General features: G+C 44.2%; 1 protein-coding gene across 5 annotated transcripts; it reads right to left on the reverse strand.

Moving 5' to 3' along the window:
- Positions 1-168: 168 nt before the first annotated feature.
- On the reverse strand, positions 169-26477 carry MARVELD2 (MARVEL domain containing 2). 5 transcript variants are annotated; one of them, XM_082836318.1, is made up of 8 exons: positions 26356-26469; positions 22795-22969; positions 21217-22380; positions 19392-19427; positions 10882-11030; positions 6067-6238; positions 2907-2957; positions 169-1916 (listed from the first exon to the last, which is right to left on the reverse strand). In XM_082836318.1, the coding sequence occupies exons 3-8, from the start codon at positions 22363-22365 to the stop codon at positions 1794-1796; spliced, it is 1680 nt and encodes a 559-aa protein (XP_082692444.1). In that variant the 5' UTR covers positions 22366-22380; positions 22795-22969; positions 26356-26469; the 3' UTR covers positions 169-1793. The 5 variants fall into 5 exon arrangements, with proteins under 5 accessions (XP_082692444.1, XP_082692445.1, XP_082692443.1 ...); XM_082836319.1 differs by lacking the exon at positions 22795-22969 and having other exon boundaries at positions 26356-26477; XM_082836317.1 differs by lacking the exon at positions 26356-26469 and having other exon boundaries at positions 22795-23276.
- Positions 26478-26979: the final 502 nt, after the last annotated feature.

Genomic DNA, 26979 nt, shown 5'->3' on the forward strand with positions numbered 1-26979 from the left:
CTTCATTTCAATATTAATCTCTTTACAGTTCATCAAATTGGTATTATTTCATCTTTCTTTCTTTTTTTTTTTTTTTTTTTGCGGTACGCGGGCCTCTCACTGTTGTGGCCTCTCCCGTTGCGGAGCACAGGCTCCGGACGCGCAGGCTCAGCGGCCACGGCTCACAGGTCCAGCCGCACCACAGCACGTGGGATCTTCCCGGACCGGGGCATGAACCCGTGTCCCCTGCATCGGCAGGCGGACTCTCAACCACTGCGCCACCAGGGAAGCCCCTCATCTTTTTTTTATTAAAGCATGGGTGCTCTTCTTATGCAAAATGTTAACATGGGGTCCCAATATGTAAAACAGAACGTGCAGCTGTTCTAGTTTGGGGGGCGGTCCAGAGGGAGCCTAGTCTCACACTTTCCTCAGTATCACCTCTTAAGACTCTCAGCACCCTAAGCATAGTCTGAGAACCATGGATTGAAAATAGTAACAATATACACTAAATATCATTGACAAAGAAGAAGTAGGAAGTTTATTCAGTATCCAATACTTGGTCCGCCTTCGCTTTTCCACATTCTTTTCTTTGGTTTCATCACTTCGAAAATTCCTCCAGTATTAATTGTTTGAATGGCAACTATATGAAGCAGAAATTGTATTTCTACACCTGGGAAATTATCTACAAGATAGATGCTGCTGAATAGGAACCAGTAACAATGATTTTTTAAAACATTTTTAAAGCAGTCTCTTGTTCACATTAATAAAAATAAAACATTTCTCATGAATAAAGCCTCAAAGCCAAGATAATTCTTGGGACAATGAAGCATTCCAATAAATCAAAGGGAGATTCTAAGCAGATGCAACATCATGGGGCCTTAGGATGGACATCTAAACAGGAGAGAAATGGCAACAATATTCACACAATCCTTGTATTCGAGGCTTACAGGAAGGGCTGGGCTGTGGGGACGTTGAGAGATGTGCACAGTGATGCTGATTAAAGATAAGAAGGCTGCACTGGACCCCAGTAGGCACAGGGCCACAGGGAAGCATCTGCTTAAGGCGACGTGTGTAAGATTTATTTACAGCACGAAAAAAAGAAAGTCATAAGGCCGTGGCCTTGGGCTAGCTGGCTGGACTTGCTCTTTAAGGTCCTTTCCTTGAGACTTATTCTATGTAGTTTATTCATTCCACAAACATGTCTATATAGTTCACAAACACTAATGCAGTGCTTACAAATGTGCCAGGCTCTGTTCTAAGTGCTTTACGAATATTGACTCATTTAATCCTCGTATCAACCCTAGGAGGTAGGTCCTATGATGAGCCCCATTTTACAGATGAGGAAATAGGCACAGGCAGATTAAACAACTCGCCCAAGATCATAAGGCTTCAAATGGTGAATTCAAACCCCTTTCAAGGGCAGAAATGACATCTTTGGCTAGGAAGAGAAATTTGTCCTAAAAGAATCCCAGGAACTGGCCTAAGGAAAAAAGGAAAAAGCAGCACCAGAATTGACACTCCACTTGATCATCAACCACAAGGACACAATGCTTAAATCAATTTTAACAAGATAAATATACATTGTACACAGATGAATCCAGAATTTCTTCCACTCTTAGTAAAGGCCCTTAGTAAATTTGAATTTGTTTTGAAATGTCTGAAATGCAATCACATACTGTTTTAACTTGACATACCAGCTAAACCAACTACAAGCTGATTCAGGAGGCATTTGCTTCTCTATCACAGAGACGAGCATAAAAAAAGACAGTAAATAAATATGAAGCTTGATATAAAAAAGTGGTTTCAAATAAGTTTTAAGAATAACCCTGTATATCCCAATTCATTACTTTATCATATTCTTGAATCCTTTGCTTTATGTGAGAAAGTTTATTCTTCAGATAATCACAGCGTTCTTTTTTTTCCAGAAATGTAGGATCCTAGAAAAGAAACATAGCTATTATCTCAGCCTCTGGCTTCCTCAGCAAAAAACACAGAAACACACATTATCACCCAGAAAATGACCTTTCATAGCAGATTTTCCTGCGGCAGATTTCAAAATCTGCCTAACAAGAATAACAGGTAAGCTCTCTATATTTTTTTCAGTGGATTTTATTTTTTAGAAGCTTTTGGTTCACAGCGAAACTGAGTCGAAGTAGAGAGCTGAGGCGCCCCTGAGTATTAAAATACATTAAAAAGTAATTAATGGATTAATAAAAGCTCCCTCCATCCTCTACTAATTTGTGCAATTAAGTTAAGGATGGAATTAGAAACCTGTAAAAGAACTTAATCTTTGTGAATGAAATGTGGGTGAAGAGCTCTATATGGGTGCTCATTTCCCTGGGTTCCTAAATCAGGACACAGCAGAATGTATTCAGGACAGAGACGAGAAGAAAAGGCACCCAGGGGCTTCCCTCGTGGCTCAGTGTTTAAGAATCTGCCTGTCAGTGCAGAGGACATGGGTTCGGCCCTGGTCCGGGAAGATCCCACATGCCGCAGAGCAACTAAGCCCGTGCGCCACAACTACTGAGCCCACACGCCGCAACTACTGAAACCTGTGTGCTCTAGGGCCCACGTGTCATAACTACTGAGCCCGTGTGCTGCAACTACTGAAGCCTGCACTCTGCAACAAGAAAAGCCACCACAATGAGAAGCCCGTGCACTGCAACGAAGAGTAGACCCCACTCGCTGCAACTAGAGAAAGCTGCAACTAGAGAAAGCCTGCGCGCAGAGCAACGAACACCCAACGCAGCCAAGAGGTAAATTTAAAAAAAAAAAGGCATCCAGCAGCCACCCATGGTCCCTAACAAGTAGCATCTTAAGAAATACAAAAGAAGAACTACTTTAGCTGCAAGAATCTAAAATCTGTCAGCTGTCACCACTGTACCTGGATAAGAATACACTTTAAAGAAGAAAATGGTTTTACTCACATTCCTTTTTTTCTTAAACTCTTCATGGACTCTTGAAATTCTCTCATGTTCCTAAAAATAATATACTGTATATGTGAACGAAAATACTTGCAGTTACTCACATCATATCTCAAGAATGTCTCAAGAGTACAGTGGGCATAAGAACTGAAAACAATTTTTACCTAAGACTATAATGAAAATATTCATACACGAACAAATTCAACTCACTGGATAAGTATTTGAGGGCTTACTCTTGGCCAGGCCCTGAGATCCAGGGATGAACAGTAGGGCGAGGCCCCTGCTCGTGTAAAACCTGGACCGAGTTCCAGTGCCACTGCTTGCCGGCGGTGTGACTCGGGCAAGCTCTTCACCGTAAGACTTGGTTTCCTTATCAGTAAAATGGGAATAATAACCATAACTATCTCATAGTGTTGTGAGAAGGTTCATTTATTTGAAATGATCCTTCTAAAGTGCTTGGCACATAATAACCACATTAGCTATAATTAGGTAGCATTTTCATCCCCTTTGGCAAGTTGAGACTATTCAACTTTTGAAAATAGCTAATATGAGGCTCCCTCCAACTTTATGCTAAGTTTAATAATAAATATGAAATTTGTTAAAGGGTTGAATAGTCTATCCAAAGGAAACAGCTTACTAGAGCAATGCCCTCATTTATCCAGGTAAACCTATGCTTTGGAGATTGCGAAGCACTGTAAACCTAATAAATACACAATAAAATGTAATAATTTATGTTCTAAAAGCTTCCCCTGAGAACATTTTCCATCACAAGTCCACATCCTTTTCCCAATATATTTTAACTCTTCAATGTTTTTTACATACTAAGATCATGAGTATTGTTTGTGTTTTGACTGCTTGCCATCAGTGAGATGAACCTGGTTATTCAGTTGTCATCTACATTAACAGGTCCTGGCCTGGGACTGAACTAGCTGCCTGGGGGCAGGGGTGCTGTGCTGGAGACGCAGGCAGAGATGAGAGCTGTAAAAATCTATCCTAGAGTCGGTCAGAGAGACTGAATTAGGAGGGTGAGGACCGGAGAGATCATTTTGAGCAAAACTCCTATTGGATGGGCTTAGAAAAGTCATGTGATGGTTTAATTTTTCACGGGTGCATGAGCAGGTGTGTGTGAGAACCCATGCCCCCAGCAGGCCCGCTGGGCACAGAGACACTTCCCTGGGGATGCGCTAGGGGACGAGTGAGCCTTGCCGGCAGACTCTTGCCCACCGCAAAGCTCAGCCTGTGGCTGCGAAGAAGTTCATTTTTGTGATACAATTGATATCTCCACTTTAGATGAGGCCTGGAGGAGACACCGAGACTAACTACATTTGGCTGTCATTTGGCTACTTACTTGCCAAGCCATGCTGAAAACCAAAGGAAATGACTATTGTGAGATTGTGTGGGAGTACTGCGGGAGGACTCAGTTTCTCAGCACCTGCTGTAATCAGGACCCTCCCACCCCCAATCGCACACCACAGCCTGAGCCCTCGCCCACGCATACACAGCCTACACACCCGACGCCTCTGGGCCTGGGCTCAAAGGCCACATGTCACGCTCAGGTTTCTCAGCGTTATGTCTGTTAACCAGCTTGCTCTTCCCAACCTGCGGTGATCCAGACGCTTGGTGCCTGCTCCTTCTTTCCTGCACTCCTTTGAGGGCATCTAAACTTGGTCACCCTTCTTGGACCTGTGCACCTTGCTTGTTCTCCAAATGGTACTAACTGACCCTGAACCTGCAGTATGTGCTGGATTTCTCCTGCTTCCTGGTACTGGCATCTCTTAGCCAACACCCTTCCATCACTCCAAGACTGGGAAAATGTCACTACTCTATACATTTGGCTTAGAGGACTTGTAATTACAACTCATTTAAATGTACACTTAAAGGTCTGGTCAAAACAAAGATGCCCAACTAATGCAGGTCTCAGGAGAAGAATCTATCTATCTATCTATATAAAAAATGTGTGTATATATTATATATACATACATTTGACATTTACTAAAAAATGCTGTATGTTTTTAAAATTTCAATTACACAAATAGATTAGATGAATACATTCTCTTTAAAAAGGATAGGATTTTACACACAAATGTTCATAGCAGCATTATTTATAATAGCCGAAAAGTGGAAACAAACAAAAAAAAAAAGTGGAAACAACCCACTGTCCATCATCTGATAAATGGATAAAAAAATGTGGTATATTCATACAATGGAATATTATTATTTCACCACAAAAAATAATGAAATATTGATTCTTGACATATAGATGAACCTTGAAAACATGATGCTAAGCAAAAGAAGCCAGACATGAGGCCACATGTTATATCACTGCATTTACCCATACAGAGAGAAAGTACATTAGTAGTTGTCAGTGGTTGGAGAGAGGGGAAATGGGAAAAAAGTGCTAATGGGTATGGGTTATTTCTTGGGGGGTGATGAAAATGTTCTGGAATTACAGTGGTAACGGTTATACCCCTTTGTGAAAATACTAAAACCCACTGAATTGTACACTTAAAAGCAGTGAATTTTATGGTATGCGAATTATTTCTCAATGAAAAAATATATGTCAGGTAAAAAATGCCATTGATTATGAGGGCATCCTGATTTCCCAGATATTAAAATGTGAAGAAAAAAAAGAACATTAGAGAAAACACTTCAGTCCCCTATGACTGCCATCTCCACCCTCGTTTTCCTCTCTGCCATAATCACGGTTATTGGTCTGAAGCATGAGCCCTGTAGCTCATGTATGCAGCCTCAGATCCACTCTCCGTCCCTACCCACTGTGCTCTCTGGGCTTGGGGTGCTAACTGCTTGGCTGTGACTTACTCCGGAGAATGCATGGCCACTAGCAGCTCCTCTACACCCCCGTCCACCATCTGTGAATAAACCTTCCTCAAATTACCTTAGAGTGTGCTATCTGTCTCCTTTGGGAGCCTGATTGACCCGGTATGTATGTTAGGCAAATTTATACTTTATTTAAGTAAGAAAATAAAATACTGTTTAATAATCGAAGGCAAAAGACATTAAATTATATATTTTGAACTGTCACCCTGCCAGTGAGCTTCCTAGACAGCAGATGCAGATGGTTATGCCTTCTCTCCACTTCAGACGAAGTCAGAGTTCATCCTTCCGCCATCAGAACTCCTCCCCGGCAGCTGCAGGCACTCACCTGCTGGTTTTCTGAACGATGCGGCAATCTGCTCATCACTGCATCCAGCTCATCGAACTTCTTCAAGACGGCTTGAACTTCTGCAGAGAGCTCTTTGTACTCTGAAAACTGGTCCTGGAACACAGCTTTATAGCGTTCTCGTTCATCATCCGTCTGAATCATAGGGTATTTCCTGAGGAAAAAAAATAAACCAAAGTTGAGGTGTGGCCAAGATGGCAGAGGAGGAAGACCCTGAGCCCACCTCCTCCCACGGGCACGCCCAAGTTACAACTATCTACAGAGCAACTACTGATGAGAAAGACTGGACGACTAGCAGAAGATATCTTCTACAATTAAAGATATAAAGTAGGCACCACCAGATGGATAGGAGGGTAGAGACATGGTATAGTCAAGACCCATACCCTTGGGTGGGTGACCCACAAATGGGAGGATAATTGCAAGTGCAGAGGGTCTCCCCAATGAGTGAGGTGTCTAAGCCCCACATTGGGCTCCCCAGCACTGGGAAGACAAGCCCCGAGAATGTTTGGTTTTGAAGGTCATCAGGGCTGACTTTCGGGACTCTGAAGGCTGCGGGAAATACAGACTCCACCCTTACAGGGCGCACACAAAATCTCACACACTCCAGGACCCAAAGCAGAAGCAGTGATCTGAAAGGAGCCTGGGTCAGACCCACCTGCTGATCCTGGAGAGCCTCCTGCAGAGGCAGGAGGCCACTGGAGCTCACCCTGGGGACACAGACAATGACAGTAGCTATGTTGGGGAGCTCATTCTACCACGAGGACACTGGTGCTGGCAGGCGCCATTTGGTAATCCTCCCTCTAGCTTGCTGGCAAAGGGACTGGGCCCTGCCCACCAGCCTGTCAGCACCAGTACTGGGATGCTTCAGGCCAAGCAGCTAGCCAGGTGGGGACACAGTGCCACCCACCAAGAGGCCAGCTGTCTTAAGATCCCCTGATCCCCCTGGTGGATGGGGCCAGGATCCCATCCACCAGAGGACCAACACCAGCTCTGGGACGCCTGGGCCCTGCAGCCAGAGACCCCAGGACCCAGCTCTGCCCACCAGTGGGCCAGCACTAGCTCCAGGACCCCAGGACCTGGCCCCATCGACCAGCGGGCTGGTACTAGCCCCAGGATCCCCTGGGTCCCAGCCCTGTCTACCAGCAGGCTGAAGTCATGGGACCCCCAGACGCCAGCACACCCACCAGAAGGCCAACGTCAGCACTGAGACACTCTGGGCCCCTAAGCCAGCTGCCCTGGGATCTGACACCAGCTTTGAGACACCTGGACCCCACACAGCCAGCCATGTCAGGAACCGGTCTCACTCAAGCAGGCTGACACTAGATATGGGATCCCCAGGCCTGCAACCACCAACCCTGGAAACCAGCTCTGTCCATCCATGGACCAGCACTAGCCCTGGGACCCCTCAGGACTCCATAGACAGCAACCTTACGACCCAGCTCCACCCACCAGTGGCTGGTAGCCTCCACACAAGGCAGGGCCTGGCAACCAACAGGACTGGGGGCTGGCCATGCCTATCAGACCACCCACAGTAGTCAGCCTGCCACAACAGAAGGACCCACGCAGCCCACGTAGGGGACACCTTTAGAGCATATAGCCCTGGTGACCAGAAGGGAGTGTGCTGCTGGGACACACAGGACGTCTTCTACAAAAGGCCACTTCTCCAAGGTCGAGAAACAAAACCAACCTACCAAACACACAGAAATAAAACAGCAAATTAGGCAAAATTAGGCTACAGGCAATTATGTTCCAAGTGAAGCAACACGATAAAACTCCAGAAAAACCAAGTAAAGTGGAAATAGGCAAACTACCCAACAATACTTGTAAAGATGTTCAAGGAACTTGGGAGAAGAATGGATGAACAGAGTGAGAAGTTAACAGTTTTAAACAAAGAGTGAAAAAATAAAAAGACATATTAAGCAGAGCTGAAGAATACAGTAACTAAAATGAAAAATATACTAAAAGGAATCAACAGTAGATTCGATGATACAGAGCAGTGGATCAGCTAACTGGAAGACAGAGCAGTGGAAATGACTCAAGCGGAACAGAAAAAAGAAAAGAAAAAAAAAATGAGAACAGTTTAAGAGAACTCTGGGACAACATCATGCATACTAACATTCACATTATAGGGGTCCCAGAAGGCGAATAGAGAGAGAAAGGGGCAGAGAACATATTTGGAGACATAATAGCTGAAAACTTCCTTAACCTGGGCAGCAAGGGAAAAACAACAATTTACTACAAGGGAACTGGCATAAGGCTATCACATGACTTTTCAGTAGAAACTCTGCATGCCAGAAAGAAGTGACATAATATAGTTAAAGTGATGATAAGGAAACACCTACAACCAAGAACACTCTACCTCAGTGGTCCCCACCCTTTTTGGCTCTAGGGACCAGTTTCATGGAAGACAGTTTTTCCATGGACGGGGTGGGGGTGTGGGATGGGTCAGGTGGATTGTGAGTGATGGGGAGCAACGTGGAGCCGCAGATGAAGCTTCGCTCGCTTGCCTACCCCTCACCTGCTGTGCGGCCCAGTTCCTAACAGGGACTGGTACCAGCCCGCGGCCCTGGGGTTGGGGACCCCTGCTCTACCTGACAAGGCTTTTGTTCAGACTTGTTGGAGAGATCAAAAGTTTTACAGACAAGCAAAAGATAAAAGAGTCAGTACCACCAAACCAGCTTTACAAGAAATGTTAAAGGAACTTCTTTAAGTAGAAAAGAAAAGGCCACAGCTAGAAATCTGAAAATTACAAAAGGAAAAATCTTATTGGCAAAGGCAAATATACAGTAAAGGTAGTAAATCAGCACTGTTATAAAGCTAGTAGGAAGGTTAAAAGACAGAAGTCATAAAGTCATCTATATCCCCAATAAGTAGTTAAGGGAGACACAAAACAAAAAGATGTAAAATTTGATGTCAAAAACAGTAAACGCTGGGGATGGAGAGCAAAAGTATAGGGTTGTTAAAATGTGTTCAAACTTAAGACATCAGCAACTTAAAATAATCACAGATAGATACATATATATATACAGTTTGCTATGTATAAACCTCATGGTAACCCAAACCAAAAATCTGTAATTGATGGGACTTCCCTGGTGGTCCAGTGGCTAAGACTCCACACTCCCAATGCAGGAGGCCCAGGTTCAATCTCTGGTCCTGGAACTAGATCCCACATGCATACCGCAACTAAGAGTTCATGTGGCAACTAAAGATCCCACATGCCACAATGGAGATACCACATGCCGCAACTAAGACCCGGTGTGGCCAAATAAATAGATAAATATTTAAAAAAAAATCTATAATAGATACACACACAAAAAAGAGCGAGAAATCCAAACATAACACTAATGATAGTCATCAAATCATAAGGGAAGAGAGCAAAAGAAGAAGAAAGGAACAAAAAAGAACCATAAAAACAACTCCCAAACAATTAACAAAATGGCAATATGTACACACCTATGAATAATTATTTTAAATGTAAATGGACTAAATGCTCCAATCAAAAGACACAGAATGTTTGAAAGGAGTATTACTGAGCCATAAAAAAGAATGAATGTTATGTGGCAGGCTGGATGGGAGGGGAATTTGGGGCAGAATGGATACATGCATATGTATGGCTGAGTCCCTTTGCTGTGCACCTGAAACTATCACAACATTGTTAATCGGCTATACTCCAATACAAAATAAAAAGTTAAAAAAAAAAAAAGGAATGAAATCTTGCCATTTGCAACAACATGGATGGACCTAGAGGGTATCATGCTTGCTGAAGTAAGTCAAACAGAGAAAGACAAATACTGTATGATTTCACTTACATGTGGAATCTAGAAAACAAAATAACTGAACAAACATAACCAAACAGAAACAGACTCATAGGTACAGAGAACAAACAGGTGGTTGCCAGAGGGGTGGGGGGTGGGGGAAGTGAAGCAATAGGTGAGGGAGATTAAGAGGTAAAAACTTTCAGATGCAAAATAAATGAGTCACAGGTACAACATGTACAGTATGGGGAATATAGTCAATAACTACATAATATCTTTGTACGGTGACAGATAATAACCAGAGTTATCCTGGGGATGATTTTGAAATGTATAGAAATATACATTTCACTATGTTGTGCACCAGGAACTAACAGTGCTGTAGGTCAATTATACTTCAAAAACAAACAGACAAACTCATAGAAAAAGAGATCAGATGTGTGGTTACCAGAGGCGGGGGGAGGAAGTGGGGGAGAGGGAATTGGATGAAGGTAGTCAAAACCTATAAACTTCCAGTTATAAGATAAATAAGTATTAGCGATATAATGTACAACATGATAAATATAATTAACACTGCTGTATGTTACATATGAAAGTTAAGAGAGTAAATCCTAAGAGTTCTCATCACAAGGAAAAATTTTTTTTTCTATTTCTTTAATTTTTTATCTATATGAGATGATGGATGGTCACTAAACCTACTGTGATAATCATTTCAGGATGCATGTAAGTCAAATCATTATGCTGTACATTTCAAACTTATACACTGCTATAGGTCAATTATATCTCAATAAAACTGGAAGAAAAAAATAAACTGAAGTGATAACTTTTTCACTAAAACAAGAGGAACAGGAAATCAGCTTATTAGCTTATTCCTCAACGACCATACTGTACCTTCAATTCAATATACTACCTCCCAGGAAACAAACAACTGTTCAAATATAATTGACTTTAAGCAGAGTATTAACTTGTAGACAAACAGAAAAGAGAAAACCCAAATGGAACCTCTCTATTTTTACCTTGAAGAAGGACTTAGGTAGATACTCACGCCACATAGTCTGGCATCACGATTGGTTTCGGGATGTGGCCAGCGGGGATATGTCCACTCAGTAGCTCAGGTTTCATTTTTGTTGCTCTCAGTTCTTTAAAATTAACTTCTTGGTCTCTCTGTCTGTCACAACCAGTGGCCATGTCACACTACAGTTAGAGAGAAAAAGAGGATTTATTTATAAATGAAGGCAGAAGAACAAACAAAAATCCCAACTTTATTCTTAGAAGAAACCTGGGGGGTGGGAGCAGGAGGAAGAAGAGTAGAGACAGCAATCAACAATTTCCCTTCAGAATTACGTGTTTTATAGTCACAGAGTTGTTCAGAACACTTCTGTAGCAGTTAAGGGAAACAGTGAGCTGCGAGAGTATATAATAGATTAAACACCCTCTAATCCCAGTTGTGGGATCATCAAAGGTGGATGATGAAATGGTAAATGTGTCTTAAGTACATTTAAGACGTATACCCCAACTAACTGTAAAAGAACAGAAAATGTAGTTCAAAATAAGAAATTCAGCGATAAAAATGGAACAAGTCGGGCTTCCCGGGTGGCACAGTGGTTGAGAGTCCGCCTGCCGATGCAGGGGACACGGGTTTATGCCCCGGTCCGGGAGGATCCCACATGCGGCTGGGCCCGTGAGCCATGGCCGCTGAGCCTGTGCGTCCGGAGCCTGTGCTCTGCAGCGGGAGAGGCCACAACAGTGAGAGGTCCGCATACCGCAAAAAAAAAAAAAAAAAAAGGAACAAGTCAACTTAAATGGAAAGAGAAAAAAATGACACCAGCAACTTGAGATGAATCAATTACAAGTAGCCACTGAGTAGGTCAGAATGGGGGACGAGTCACATTGTTTCATCATCTGAAAAAGAGAGCAAGCAAAACCAAGGCAAGGGCGGTGGATGGCTTTACTTTCCCAGGTGTTCTTAACCTGCGGTTCCTTGAAGAGGTCTACGGGAATGCTGGAGACAGTGGTTTAAGTCACCTGGCTTCTACACTGGAGAGCTCCTAGAGGTCTCTGTAGGAAAAGGATCCATTCAAAGAGGGGGAAAGAACATGAGACAGAAATGCCCAAGGAGGAAGCATGGGGACAGACCTTAAGAGCTAAAATAGGGCTTCCCTGGTGGTGCAGTGGTTAATAAGCATCCACCTGTCAATGCAGGGGACACAGGTTTGAGCCCTGGTCCGGGAAGATCCCGCATGTGCGGAGCAACTGGGCCCGTATGCCACAACTGAGCCTGCGCTCTAGAGCCCACGAGCCACAACTACTGAGCCTGTGTGCCGCAACTACTGAAGCCCATGCTCTAGAGCCCACGTGCCACAACTACTGAGCCCACGTGCCACAACTACTGAGCCCGCATGCCGCAACTACTGAAGCCCGCGTGTCTAGAGCCTGTGCTCCGCAGCAAGAGAAGCCACCGCAATGAGAAGCCTGCACACCACAAAGAAGAACAGCCCCCGCTCGCTGCAACTAGAGAAAGCCGGCGTGCAGCAATGAAGACCCAATGCAGCCAAATAAATAAATAAATAAATAAATAATTTTTTTTTTTTTTTAAAAAAAGAGCTAAAATAGCCAACAGGAGGGACGCGGAAGTGGAAGACCCAGGGGAGCCCACTCCAGAACGGGCAGGGCGAGGTGGATGTGCAGCTTTGGGGTTGGGAAAAGAGTGCTTGGGGGCCCCACTAGGCAGCACCCAGAACACCAACCAAATTGGTGAGGCTGGTGGATGCCAGGAGAGGGGTTTCCATGTTACACATAAAGGAGCAAGGTTCAGAGAGGTTCAGTAAATTCTCCAAGGGCTCAAGGCTCTGAGTGGAAAAGCCGCAATGAAAACCCAGCACTCTTCCGGGAATTCCCTGGCAGTCCAGCGGTTACAGCTCCTCGCTCTTACGGCCGAGGGCCTGGGTCCTATAAGCTGCATGGCACGGCCAAAAAAAACCACCTAAAAACCAAAACCCAACCAACCAACCAAACAAGCCAGCACTTTTTTGGCTCGTTGATTCTTTAAATGAGCAACACGAGGAAACAGTTTACTTAAATGTATACCGCTCAATCCTAAAGCTAGAAATGAGTTTGTGATGGGGAGGGGGCGGGCAAAGCCATCCTGCTTGAGCATGTTGATCCCATGACACAGAAGAAAGCCCCCTCCACTCACCCCTTGGGGCTTCAGTCCATGCTCGCTGAATTAAACTCACTGAGCTAATAACTGAGCTGCTCGGGAGGGACCTGACTCCATTGAAAACAAAATATAAAACAAGATTTTAAAAAACCTTGCTCTTTACCTTGTCAGGCAGCTTTTAAAATCCTTTGTTTCCTGATTTCTCTATCTCTGAGGCTGCCTTTGAGTTCTGGTTTAACATTAGCTCATTCTAGAAACTACCAGCTGTTAACTCACCAAATAGCGCAGCCCACAGATCAGTGGATTAGTCGGATTAGACGTGGAGGCTGCTGACCTGCCATGGGGTAGGGCTACCAAGAGGGGAAGGTTGCACCCGAGGCGCTGGGTGAAAGGGGAACCAGGACCCCTCGGCCAGAAAGGACACCCAGCCATCGGCCCCAAACAGCAAGAACATGAGTGGGGAGCAGAAAACCCAGAGGAAAGGAGATCAAACAAGAGTATTTTAGGAAACATATTCTGAGGTCAGTATCTATCCCACTTTGTTCCTCGCTGGTCGGGATGCCATTTCTTCATCCTAATGAATTCTTTTATGTTTAATCTTGAAAATCCATCATGGTATTAAAATTAGGGGAAACTTTTTTGGCTTAAATAAGTGGATTTCCATTTCATGGCACCCCTTTTTAGCTTCTAAGTATTTAACCATCCGTTTCTCCCGCGGCTGCCTGAGGAGTGGCCAGGGAGCACACTGACTCCCTAGTCAGCAGCCCCAAGTGTCAGACTCGGTTTTCCTGGTCAAAATCACGAATTCTACCCAGGTAGTCACGTTGTGGAGGAGAGTCCATATGAGTTTTCTCCCCCCGCAGGTAAAGTTTTTTGAAGCATAAACTATTCATTTTCCTTACTTGCCCATCTCTAATTCCAAGATTCACCTTTTAATATAAAAGGAGAGTTCTAAGAAGTCAGAATATTTCCACACAGACTATTTCACCTGCTTTACTTTTTTTTTCTGTTTTTATGCTCTTAAAATTTTCTTTCACTCTTTTTGGGTGAACCTCACTGACCACCAGTGCAGAAAACCCTACTGGGGAAAAAAAATCTAGAACTAGATATGACTCAAAAAATTAAAATCTCTTCAGTCCTTCATGGGAAGGAGGTAGTTGGGCTCCAGCCCTGGGACACACCACTTTCAAACAGTACTCCTGATTACAAACAAACGGCCCCAGATTTCATGACCTTTCTTTGCACCTAGCAAAAACCAGCCTTGTCAGCACATATAAGAAAAGCTTTACTACGAAGCAAGAGAAAGTAATTAAGCCATGGGGTAAGTACTGCTATGGATATAATTACTAAGTTTTCAAATTAAAAATGGGCTGAATGGGACTTCCCTGGTGGTGCAGTGGTTAAGAATCCCCCTGTCAATGCAGGGGACACGGGTTCAAGCTCTGGTCCAGGAAGATCCCACATGCCTTAGAGCAACTAAGCCCGTGCGCCACAACTACTGAGCCTGCGCCCTAGAGCCTGTGTGCCACAACTATTGAGCTCATGTGCTACAACTACTGAAGCCCGTGCACCTAGAGCCCGTGCTCTGCAACAAGAGAAGCCACTGCAATGAGAAGCCCGCGCACTGCAAGGAAGAGTAGCCCCTGCTCGCTGCAACTAGAGAAAGCCCGTGCACAGCAATGAAGACCCTACGCAGCCAAAAATAAAATTAATTAATTAATTTTTAAAAAATGGGCTGAATGAATACGCTGTCAAGTTAGAAACAGGGAGAGCCAGACATGTGTTTCAGGGTGCTTTTGTCCAATTTCTGATTCTCCTTCCCTTTGAGCGTATGATGTAATGATGCATAGACCCCAATCCCAAACCCACACTATTACTTTTGATACCCAGATTAGATTTTGACTTTTCTAGTTTAGAAAAGCAATCTACTCAACACGTAGGGACTTATTAGAATTTGTTTCTGTCTCTGTTGGATCTACTTTATATATATTATTTATTTTTTAAATGACCTTATTTGCTTTTTAAAAATTGTGTTCGTGAAAATACAAAACAAGAAGGGACAGCCTAGCTGATAGTTCCAGACAAGGGACAGGAAACTAAGTTCAGGGAGGGTAAGTAATTTCCCCTGAATCACAGAGTTAGTAGTACTCAAATTCAAATTTGCCAGATTCCAAAGTTTATCTTCTCTTCACCACACTACACTGCCCCTCCTGTGGTCATCTGCAAATTCTTCCCTACCAAGAACTGGGAAGGAAGCAGGGGAAAATCATACCCAATGAGAAGCTGGAGATTCAACCTTTCCTATAAGGTTCCCACTGGTAAATCCAACAGAGATTCCTCAATTAAGTCATGAGATTGCCTCTGTCTCTAAATACATTTAAATACGTTGATCCACAGTGACCCATCTCCCAGGAAAAGAGGCCTTTGAAAGGATGCTCTTTGCATTCTGCTCCCATATCTTGAACGAGCAGACGTTAACTGGACTGATATGATTCTCAGAGAGTCTTAGGAATGGGGATTCTAACTCCGCTAAGGTTATTCCCGATTATTCCAGGACCTCTCAGGATCTGAGATGCTGCAACACACCCTGGACATACTAGGCACCAGCCTTCCAGGGCAGCTGAAAAGACCTACCTAGAACTCTCCAGCAGATCTTCCTAATCCCGTACCACCTGCAGAAGCCGCAGCAGACTACCCCATCATTTGGGGCAACTTCCTCCAGCTCAGCCAAGCCCTTCAGGTTGACTCTACCCTGCACTTAATCCCCTTGGTAAGTCCCAGCACCTCAGGGACTGCTCAGAAGGCCCACAAGATCCACCCTGACCAAGAATGACCACCACTGCTGTGTCACTGCCACGCTGCAGCTTAGTGAGACAGTCTCACCCAGCCTGGTGCTATGCAGTCAACATCCGCAAAAGGCATACCACCTTTAACCCCCACCAAGCAAAGAGAGTCTTCTCTTGTGCCCCTGGAGATGTTCCGAAACATACTTCCTGATGTGAACATTCTGACTTCAGATTTTGATATCATCTGTTAACAAGAGTGTCAACTTTTAGAAAGTGAGTCTCCTTATATATTTTTTCTTATATGTTTTTAGGCCTCTTTTCCATTCTGAGCAATACTTCTAATCCAGATCCATTTTCTAAACCAAAGTCTGATTAAGTTTGATCTTTTCCGTGCAGTGAATTTTATTTTAGAACTCTTACAGGGCTGTGATGTAGCAAAGGTTATCGTTCCAGGTCAGGCTAAAATTTATAAGTTTCCTAGTCAGTCCCTCTGAGGGAGTAGGATTTACCAATGGGTTATAGCAATATGGCAATCTTGAATGAGAGTATTGGCAATGATCTGCCAAAGCCATTCTTTTTTTTTTTTTTTTTACGCGGGCCTCTCACTGTTGTGGCCTCTCCCGTTGTGGACCGCAGGCTCAGCGGCCATGGCTCACAGGCTCAGCCGCTCTGCAGCATGTGGGATCTTCCCGGACCGGGGCACGAACCCGTGCCCCCTGCATCAGCAGGCGGACTCTCAACCACTGTGCCACCAGGGAAGCCCTGCCAAAGCCATTCTTAACGATGACTCCGAGTTTAGAAGACTGCCCTCTCCATTTGGTCAAACTCACTTACATCTTTGTACTAACACTGGAAGTCAGCCACAGGTTAGGGAATTTGCACTTAAATTTCAAACAAAGGGCAGTGTTATTAATTATTTAAATATCAGCCTTATATTGCTTATCTCAATATTTGAAATGAGCGTTTACTAACTTAACTTTTTTAAAACTTAAAAAAATTTGAATAGGTAATGTATAGACATAACGTATAATTCAAAAGGTCCAAAAGGATACATAATGGAAAGTAAGTCTCCCTCTTTACCTGTCCCCTCACAGTTAGCCAGTTACCCTCCTAAAGGCAACTACTATTTATCAGTTTCAAGTATATCTGATTTGTTTGTTTGTTTATTTATTTATTTATTTATGGCTGCCTTGGGTCTTCGTTGCTGCACACAGGCTTTCTGTAGTTGCGGCGAGCGGGGGCTACTCTTCGTTGTGGTGCGCAGGCTTCTCATTGTGCTGGCTTCTCTTGTTGCGGAGCACGGGCTCTAGGTGCGCGGGCTTCAGTAGTTGTGGCACGTGGGCTCTGGAACACGGGCTCAGTAGTTGTGGTGCTCGGGCTTAGTTGCTCTGTAGCATGTGGGATCTTCCCGGACCAGGGCTCGAACCCATGTCCCCTGCATTGGCAGGCAGATTCTTAACCACTGTGCCACCAGGGAAGTCCCCTGATATGTATATTTCAGACAGCTTAAAACTGATGATCTATTTAGCTTACTGATTGTTAGTGTCACTGAGTCTAATTGAAATGTGTATCTTGAAGCAAAAAATGTTGAATAAATAAATGAACATTTAAAACAAATTAAACACAAGGGAATCAGGAAGTTAAAACAAAGTACAATAAAAAAACAAACAAGGGCTTCCTTGGCAGTCCAGTGGTTAAGACTCCGTGGTTCCACTGCAGGGGCTCGGATTTGACCCCTGGTCAGGGAAGCTCCATACGACACAAGGTGCAGCCAAAAAACCCCACAAACAAACAAAATGCCCCCCCCCCCACAAAGCAGTATTGCTCTAATTCTGTGAACAGTGTATAAATTGTAGAGGTTTGTAACATTAGGTCCACACTGCACTGTGAGAGAGTAACTCTTCAGTATTCTGTAGACCAGCTAATCCCAGCCTCACTCATCCCACGCCTGGTCAGTCAGAACTGATCAGATATCTCTTGATTTCTAACGATTTATGGATATCCAAGAAAACCACAGTAGAGCTCAACTGTAATTCAGATGACTTTACATACGTGTCAGAAATCATTTAAGGACTTCCCTGGTGGCGCAGTGGTTAAGAATCTGCTTGCCAATGCAGGAGACACGGGTTTGAGCCCTGGTCCAGGAAAATCCCACATGCCATGGAACAACTAAGCCTGTGTGTCACAACTACTGGGTCTGCGCTCTAGAGCCTGTGAACCACAATTACTGAGCCTGTGTGCCACAACTACTGAAGCCTGTGTGCCTAGAGCCCATGCTCCGCAACAAGAGAAGCCACTGCAATGAGAAGCTTGTGCACCGCTAAACCCCTGCTTGCTGCAAGTGGAGAAAGCCCAAGCACAGCAATGAAGACCCAACACAGCCAAAAAAGAAAAAAAAAAAAGGGCTTCCCTGGTGGTGCAGTGGTTGGGAGTCCGCCTGCCGACGCAGGGGACATGGGTTCGTGCCCTGGTCCGGGAAGATCCCACATGCCGTGGAGCGGCTGGGCCCGTGAGCCATGGCCGCTGAGCCTGCGCGTCCAGAGCCTGTGCTCCGCAACGGGAGAGGCCACAACAGTGAGGCCCACGTACCACAAAAAATAAATAAATAAATAAATAAATAATAATAATAAAAAATAAATAAATTAGGGACTTCCCTGGTGGCGCAGTGGTTAAGAATCTGCCTGCCAATTCAGGGAACACGGGTTTGAACCCTGGTCTGGGAAGATCCCACATGCTGCGGAGCAACTAAGCCCATGCACCACAACTACTGAGCCTGTGCTCTAGACCCACGTGCCACAACTACTGAAGCCCGCGTGCCTAGAGCCTGTGCTTTGCAACAAGAGAAGCCACCGCAATGAGAAGCCCGTGCACCACAGTGAAGAGCAGACCCGGCTCACCGCAACTAGAGAAAGCCCGTGTGCAGCAACGAAGACCCAACGCAGCCAAAAATAAACAAATAATAAAATTTTTTAAAAAATTAAATTTAAATATGTAAGGAGAACCAACTAGGTTCACTTGTAGAAGCTTCATTTAACACAATTAAAAGATGCTTCAAATAGCCTTGTCTGATTTGGTCCTCTTAGTATTAGAAAAAAGTTGAGGAACTTCCCTGGCGGTGCAGTGATTAAGAATCCACCTACCAATGCAGGGGACACGGGTTCGATTCCTGGGCTGGGAGGATCCCACATGCTGCGGAGCAACTAAGCCTGTGCGCCACAACTACTGAGCCTGCGCGCTAGAGCCCACGAGCCAGAACTACTGAGCCTGCGCACCACAACTACTGAAGCCAGCGTGCCTAGAGCCCGTGCTGCACAACAAGAGAAGCCACCGGAATGAGAAGCCTGCATACCGCCATGAAGAGTAGCCCCCACTCGCCGCAACTAGAGAAAGCCCACGCAAGCAACGAAGACCCAACACAGCCAAAATGTAAATAAATAAAATTTTAAAAAGAATTAAAAAAAAAAGAAAAGAAAGCTGAAAGTCGTATTATGAACTTAATGCAACAGATACACTTTTACAGACAGATGGTCTACTCTACAGATAAACAGGTAAGAGAGAAAATTATTTAACAAATCTAGAGATAAAATATAACGTGAGCTTTACTCTTACCATTTTCCTTTTCGATGGCAATGATTGCTCATTTATCTGGAACAAAAAGAGTTAAAATGACTTTTCAGAGGTGTGTAAAGCTACTTTGCAAATATTTTTGTCCATTTGCATCTATAGCCCAATCTCAACTTTACAGATGTTGATCCTCTACCATACACATGATCCTCCTACTCTTTTGGCCACGTTTTCATGGGCCAGTGGAGAACCAGAGGAGGAGGGATAACTGTGATTCCCTGTCAGTCAGGAGCAGAGAGCAGAGCTGGAAATATGGAGATAGTGGTGACTCTTATGTGAGTTGTTCTGAATTACCTAGATTTTATTTATTCTTGGTTCCTATTACCTTGCACAATTAAAGAGTTTGGGATGGTTAAATTATAAAATTAATAGAAAAAAGCTATATGCCATTATGTATTTTAACATTTAGGAAGTTACAGCAACACACAAACAGGAATCATAGGTGACTCAAGTTTAATTAACCATTATGTGAAGTCTTATAAAAACAAATTTTTGTTGAGAAAAGGAAAAGAAATAAAAGTACTGTTGATAACAGTCATATTCATGTAGAATTTGAAATGATATTAAGAACTCCATTGTTATTAAACTTACATAAAATTATAAGGAAGTGTGTGCTTCACTATCTGGATTTCACACTGATTAGAATTTAAAGTTCCTTACTTTGTATACACAGATGTAAATTAAAAAAATAGGTGGTGCAGTGGTTAAGAATCCGCCTGCCAATGCAGGGGACACAGCTTTGAGCCCTGGTCCGGGAAGATCCCACATGCCGTGGAGCAACTAAGCCCATGCACCACAACTACTGAGCCTGCGCTCTAGAGCCCAAGAGCCACAACTACTGAGCCCACACGCCACAACAAGAGAAGCCACCGCAATGAGAAGCCCACGCACGTACCGCAACGAAGGGTAGCCCCCGCTCAACTCAACTAGAGAAAGCCTGCACACAGCAACGAAGACCCAATGCAGCCAAAAATAAATTAATTAAATAAATAAATTAAAAAAAAATGCTTACAGTGCTGAGATAAATTTTTAGAAACAACTTGAATCTATGTCAAATTCTAGTAAGATAAATATATTTTATGACACTAGAGTATGGGGTTCTGTACAGAACACATAAGGTACCTATTATAAAGTTAGTCAAGTTTTTTGCTGTTATGAATATGATTAAAAAAAATACATAGGTCAGTGAGTAAATACATAGGTTATTGAGTATATAAGGAAGGATTTTATTTTTAGCTATAGTTTTGCCCGATATACACCATCTGACATTGTACCTAGGAAGTCTTTGGAAAAGTGGGGAAAAAAATGCATGGTATAGTTGACTTAAAATTAAGAAAATATTTAAGGTAATACTGACATTTTCAGAGGCACAGGAAATTCTACTACACACTCCTCCTCCTTAGAAGAAAGCAAAACATCAACTTATTTAAGGGAATAATGATGTTAGCAGAACATACTCTAACATTTTTGCTACCATTCCAAAAAAAATATTTTTAATAGGGCTTTTATATAATCTTATGCAGGTATTATCATCATTTCTTCTTTGTAGAAATTCAGTAGTTGTTTTCCCCTTAAGTATCAGACAGACAATACTGCAACCGACAAACTATATATTGTATTACACATCTGGGGTCTACCTGCAACATTCTACAAATGACACACCAGAGTGGGTTATCCTGGTCAGAACATGTCAGATGCTGAGTGGGGCCTTTTGAACTTCAGACCCTTAAAAACAACAGCTTTGTTTTGAGAACTATACATATTTAAGGAGTAAACAGAAAGAAAGAACAAAGATCACGAAATCCCTTACCTCCTGTTGCTCCATGAATTCCCTACGTCTTCGAGCCGCCTCGTGCCTCCATAACTTTAGGCAAACCAAAGCTCCAATGAGATAAACAATCATGGTGACAAAGAGGAAGATCATTGCTGCTATCTGTCCTCCTTCCACCCGGCACAACGCTGCATTCACTGGCGTGTTAAATAATGGATAGTAGCAGAGTCCACCTCGGTTGGTATCATTCACATAGACTATGGCTGCGGCCATGTACAAGATAAACAAGGAGATGTTAATTCCAAATTCAGTTAGGGGCCACCAATTTGAGTCCAAAAGAATGGTCCGATAATACATGGACATGCCAAGCACCAGAATAATAATGGTGGTGACCCAAGCCAATCCAGCAACCACAAGCACAAAAGCGGTTTTGGGGCCACTATAGTAATAGCCCCCATACATGCTGCCCAGGCCACCAACGCCTCCCATGCCATAGGGCTGTGTATATCCGAACAGGTTATACCACTCGCTGTCCTTGTGAATGTACGCCGTGACACAAGCGAAGACGCCGGCCCCCAGAAGCAGCTCCACCACGCCCAGAATCCGCAGCAGGCCTGCCCAGGACTTCATGTAGGAATACCTCAGGTGATACTCCTCCACCTTCTCGCTGTAGGTTCGGGCTGTGTGTGTGCGTCGGCCTAGGGATCCGTAGGGATCGTGGGGAAACATTGCCTCGGCCTCTTTCCGGGAACGACAGCTGCCTTCTGACCCGCCCTGAGGATCTTCGCAGGAGTTGGGGGGTGAACAGTGGTTTGGTCTTGCAGGAGAGGCTGGAGGTGAACACTCCACTCCATCGGAGATGTATCTGATGTCTGACACCCGCTTATCCCACTCTGGGTCCTTTTTCTTCCCTCTGAAGAAGTTCTTCCAGGACTCAGGGACAAAGCGCCTTACAGGCTTGAGATCTGGTGCTACGGCCGGTTCCTCTGTGTCACCTGAGTAGAATTCTGGGCCGAATGGTGGCTGTAATGGGAGAGGGGGTGGTGGCAACGGATCGGCGCTCACAGCCAGCTCACTGTCGTGAAGAGTCTGGAAGGTTCTTACGGTGCCATCTTGATAGTCTGAGTCCCTTGGGACCTCATCGTAGTGCCTGTCCCGATTCCTGGATCTTCCGTCATTTGACAACATTTGTGATGTTCACACCTGGGGCCGAGATTAAAGTTATCACTTATGCTTAGTTATTTATCCTTTCAATGATGCTGGTTTTATTCACTTAGTAGCAAATGATCACATTCAGGAAACCAACATGATCATATCTAATTATTATGATATATAAAAATGACAACATAAATTATGTACACTTTAAACATGTGTAACAGTTATGTTAGCCAGGGATCTACTAATCATTCTATGAGATTTTAAGGGCAATCAAAATTTTAAACCTTAGCTCTTGATTAAAACATAAGTTGAATTTACCTATATAAATTTACCCTATAAACAACAAAATGCAAAAAACCAAAAATGAGACTAAATTTTAATAATACAGGATGCTAACACATTCCAAGTAAGAGTCCTTTCCTCAAATATCTAAATCAACATATTTAAGAGTTGACATACCAAAATGTGATGGGTCAGCAAATACTCTTCACTTTCATTAATTCAAGTCTGCTTTGGAATGGCCCAGGAGAAGCAGTCTGATAAACACAAGGAGTGGAGAGTCCCTTTCCTTTCTAACTTGGGAAGTCACGTTACGGGAGTTGCTTCTTCCACTCTAATAGTATAACACTTGATACTAGATATAAAAAATTGAATTCTCAGAAAAAAAAAATCACCAAAGGCTAATAAGTAAGATTCCCTGAAAGTACAGCACAGAGCCACAGCAATGGCCATGGACATCACTCTTTCCAGACCAATTATTTAAAGGTGACTTGCTGTTACCATGGAAAGACTCAAAAAGTATCTTACAGGGTATTCAATCCACCTGAAAAATAAAGCATAGAAAAAGCACTTTTTATCAAACCTGTTGATTTCCTTCATGAAATCAATAACCTGGACATGTATGTAAAAAGGAAACTATTTGCTAATATAACTACTATGTTTAAGGCACAATGATTTTCTCCTTCAAACTGCTCGTGAGTATTTACTGAAGACTCGTTGGACACATGGCATTGTACTTGGCACTATAAAGGTCTCAAAATTAAAGCTGGTAATCCCACCTTTATGGTGTTGAACAATTTAGAAATTCCTAAGGCTTTGTTTTGTTTTACTTTGTAAAATGGAGATCTATCACTCAACAAGTATTTACCGAGTGCCTGCCATGCACCAGGCTTGCTGAAGATGTATCAGTGAACAAAGCCAATGGAAATCCTTGCCTTCATGGAACTTAAATTCCAGTGGGGGAGCGGGAGTGACAAATGATAGATAAAGCAAGTGAAATATATTGGATGCCAAGGAACAAAGTTAAGAAAGAGGATAAGAAGTGCAGTATGGACAGGGTGTTATAATTTTAAACAGAGTGACGAGGCAAGTCTTCAGAGAGAACATGACATCTGAATATAGAAATGAAGGAAATGAGGGAGGAAGCCAGGCAGGTATAAGGGGTAAGTCTTCCACACAGATGGAACAGCTCGTGTAAAAGCCTTAAAGTGGGAGTGCCTGGCATGTTCGAGAACTGTTAAGGAATGGAGGCAGCAGCAGGGTGAGTGAGAGGGTGAGTAGTAGAATTGAGGCCATCTGAAACGTTAGGGCTTAAAAATCATTAGAGGGACTTACCTGGTGGTGCAGTGGTTAAGAATCCACCTGCCAATGCAGGGGACACGGGTTTGGGCCCTGGTCCGGGAAGATACCACATGCGCGGAGCAACTAAGCCCCTGCGCCACAACTACTGAGCCTGTGCTCTAGAGCCCTTGAGCCACAACTCCTGAGCCTACGTGCCACAACTACTGAAGCCCACACACCTAGAGCCCGTGGTCCGCAACAAGGGAAGACACCACAATAAGAAGCCTGCGCACTGCAATGAAGAGTAGCTTCTGCTCGCCACAACTAGAGAAAGCCCGCGCGCAGCAATGAAGACCCAATGCAGCCAAAGATAAACAAATAAATAAAATAAATTTAAAAAATAAATAAAAATCATTAGAAAGATTTAGGCTTCTACTGGGAGTGAGAAGCCACTGGAAAATTTTCAGTAAAGGTCTGACATGATATGACTTATTTTAACCAGATCACTCTGGGTGCTCTGTTAAGAGTACCTTCCAGGAGAAAAGGGTGAAAAGAGGGAGACAGGCTAGGAGGCCACTGAAATACAGTTGACGCTTGACCAACACAGGGGTTAGGGGCACCAACTCTCTTTGTAGTCAAAAACCCAAGTGTAACTTTATAGTTGGTAATATGTAGCTGTGGTCCCGAATCCATGGATTCAACCAATTGCAGACCACACAGCACCGCAGTACATGTTTATTGAAAAAAAAAACCAAAAACGCATATAAGCGGACCCCTGCAGTTCAAACCTGTGTTGTCCAACTGTAATCCAATGGACCATGGTGGTAGCAACAAAGATAGCAAGAAGAGGTTAAACTCTATGTTCAGGGAATTAAACATTTTTATTTTAGAAATTTCCAAACACAATAAAAAGTGGAAAGAACAGTATTATGAGCCCTTATGTGCCCGTCAACCACTTTCAATTATCAATTTATGACCAACCTTGTTTCGTCTATACCCTCTACCGTATTCCTTTTGTCAACAGATTACTTTAAAGCAAATCCCAGACACCAGATCATTTCATCTGCAACATTTCTCCAACCCTCCAGCTTAGTCCTGGGAGAAGCAGCCTGAAGAGAGTCTGAGATACCTGTTAGAAGTCCAGGTGAAGATATCAAGTAGGCAGTCTACCCAGAGCAGTGTATATACTACCACAGACTAAATACAATCACCTGGGGGTGGAGATGGAGAAGAGGTCTAAATTCTAGGGTCTTCTAATGGGCCACTCCAATTTTAGAGAATTAACTGTGAGTCCCAGCATGGTGCCCAATGCAAAGCAGGAGAAAAAAATTTAGTACAGAAAAAAATTTCTATAATGATAGCAATTAAAAGTTACTTTTTTGTCTTTCATCGCTTTATCTGTTGTCTAAAAACATTTAAATTCTAGGAATGCATAGTACTACTATAATTCTTGAAATATATTTTCCTAAAAATAGTAGAGGCAAAAGCACAACAAATAACTTTAGCAAGTTTTACATATCCTTCAACATCTTTGATATACAGGCATTTAAAGGACACCGGTTGCTTAATTAAACTCACTGGCAAAAGTATGCTTCACTATAATGGATTTAATTCATGCTCACCTGTGAAATGTGGCTTATTTGAATTAGATCACCTTATCAGTGTTTATATAAAAAGCCAAAATTACAAATTTGAAGAATTGTGGAATAGCAAATTATGTGATTTTGGAAGGGAATAATGGTCAGTTGTATTTTACCACAGTTCAATGTCTGGATACCCCTAGCATCTCTCAGGGTGTCACTGAGAGTCCACTTAGAATCAGCACGCTGAGGCAGAGCTGGTCTTTGTTTTGTTCCAGCCCCCGGGGCCCGACTCCATTCTGTTGACACACAAATCTCCGAAAGTCAAAGCGGTGGGAGGAGAAATGGTTCTCCCTAGCGAAGTGTTACAGGAATCCAGTTGGTCACCTTTACACCAACAGAATCACCACTAAGCTGGCTTTAAAGTTTTGCTAGCCCCGAGGAAAGGGGCCGATTTCAGACGTTTATGGGTTTCCAGGGGGATGGGAAATCCCCTGCGCTCTGAACTGAACCCTCGAGCGAGTGCCCAGGAATACAGAGCATCCTCGTCCGGGGTCCCTCCCCAGGCCGCGGCTCGGCGCTACGTCCCCGACCCACCAACTTCGCTCAGTACTCAGCTCTGCCCACCCAGGTGCGCGTCTCCACGTCAGAGGGAAAATACACTCTTCGTCTCCCGAAATTGTCCCCAAAGTGGCCGGAACTAAATCGGGCCGGACGTGCCCAGCTCGGGATAACCCCGCGCCCGGAAGGACCGCGGCTTCGCGGCCGGGGGTGGGCGCGTCTCGCCCGGCACCTGTGTCCGCCGAATGAAACCTGGCCGGCCGAGGGGCCCTCCAGCCTCCCAGGCCCCCCGCTCTCCCTGGGGCCCCGCACCCCTTACCGCGTCGGCCTCCGGCCTCGGGCGCAGGTAGTGGCCTGCAGCGCAGCGAGCGCGCCGTTCCTAGGGGCCGAGGGACGCCGAAGGCTACCCCAGACGCCGCGCGCCTGCCCGGGGTCCGCCGGTCCCTCCCTGGGGTCCGCCGGCCCCTCCCCGCCCACGCCCCGGTCACGTGGGCCCCACCCCTGGCGCCCAGCTCACCTGCGCAGCCGCCGGGAAGTGCGCGCCCGCCGCCCGCGGCTCTGAAACTGGGATTGGGCGCCGGGGGCGGGGCCGGGCCGAACTGAACTTCGCCCCGCCTGGCTTTGTCAGGCCCGGACTGTCGCCTGGGGCTCGGGCGGGTCGGTGCCCTCACCCCCACCGCACCTCAAGGCAACAGCTAGGAGAGCTCTGGAAAGGTTGTTAAAGGTGAGAGCAAACCCTCCGGAAAGTTTTCTTCGCAAGGTTGCAATCCCCCTCCTTTCTATTTTTGAAAAAGTTTGGCACTGGATGAAGGAGACTTGCGTACTATGACCAGTGACACATGGCAGACCGTGCGTGTTAAGAATCATTGAAGGACAGGAGAAACAAAACAGAACAAATTCAACATTTTAATTTTGATATAAATTATGTAAATAGTTTCCAGAA

The sequence above is a fragment of the Leucopleurus acutus genome, assembly GCF_964270905.1.
Source record: "Leucopleurus acutus genome assembly, chromosome: 3".
In the NCBI taxonomy this organism is placed as follows: Eukaryota; Metazoa; Chordata; class Mammalia; order Artiodactyla; family Delphinidae; genus Leucopleurus; species Leucopleurus acutus.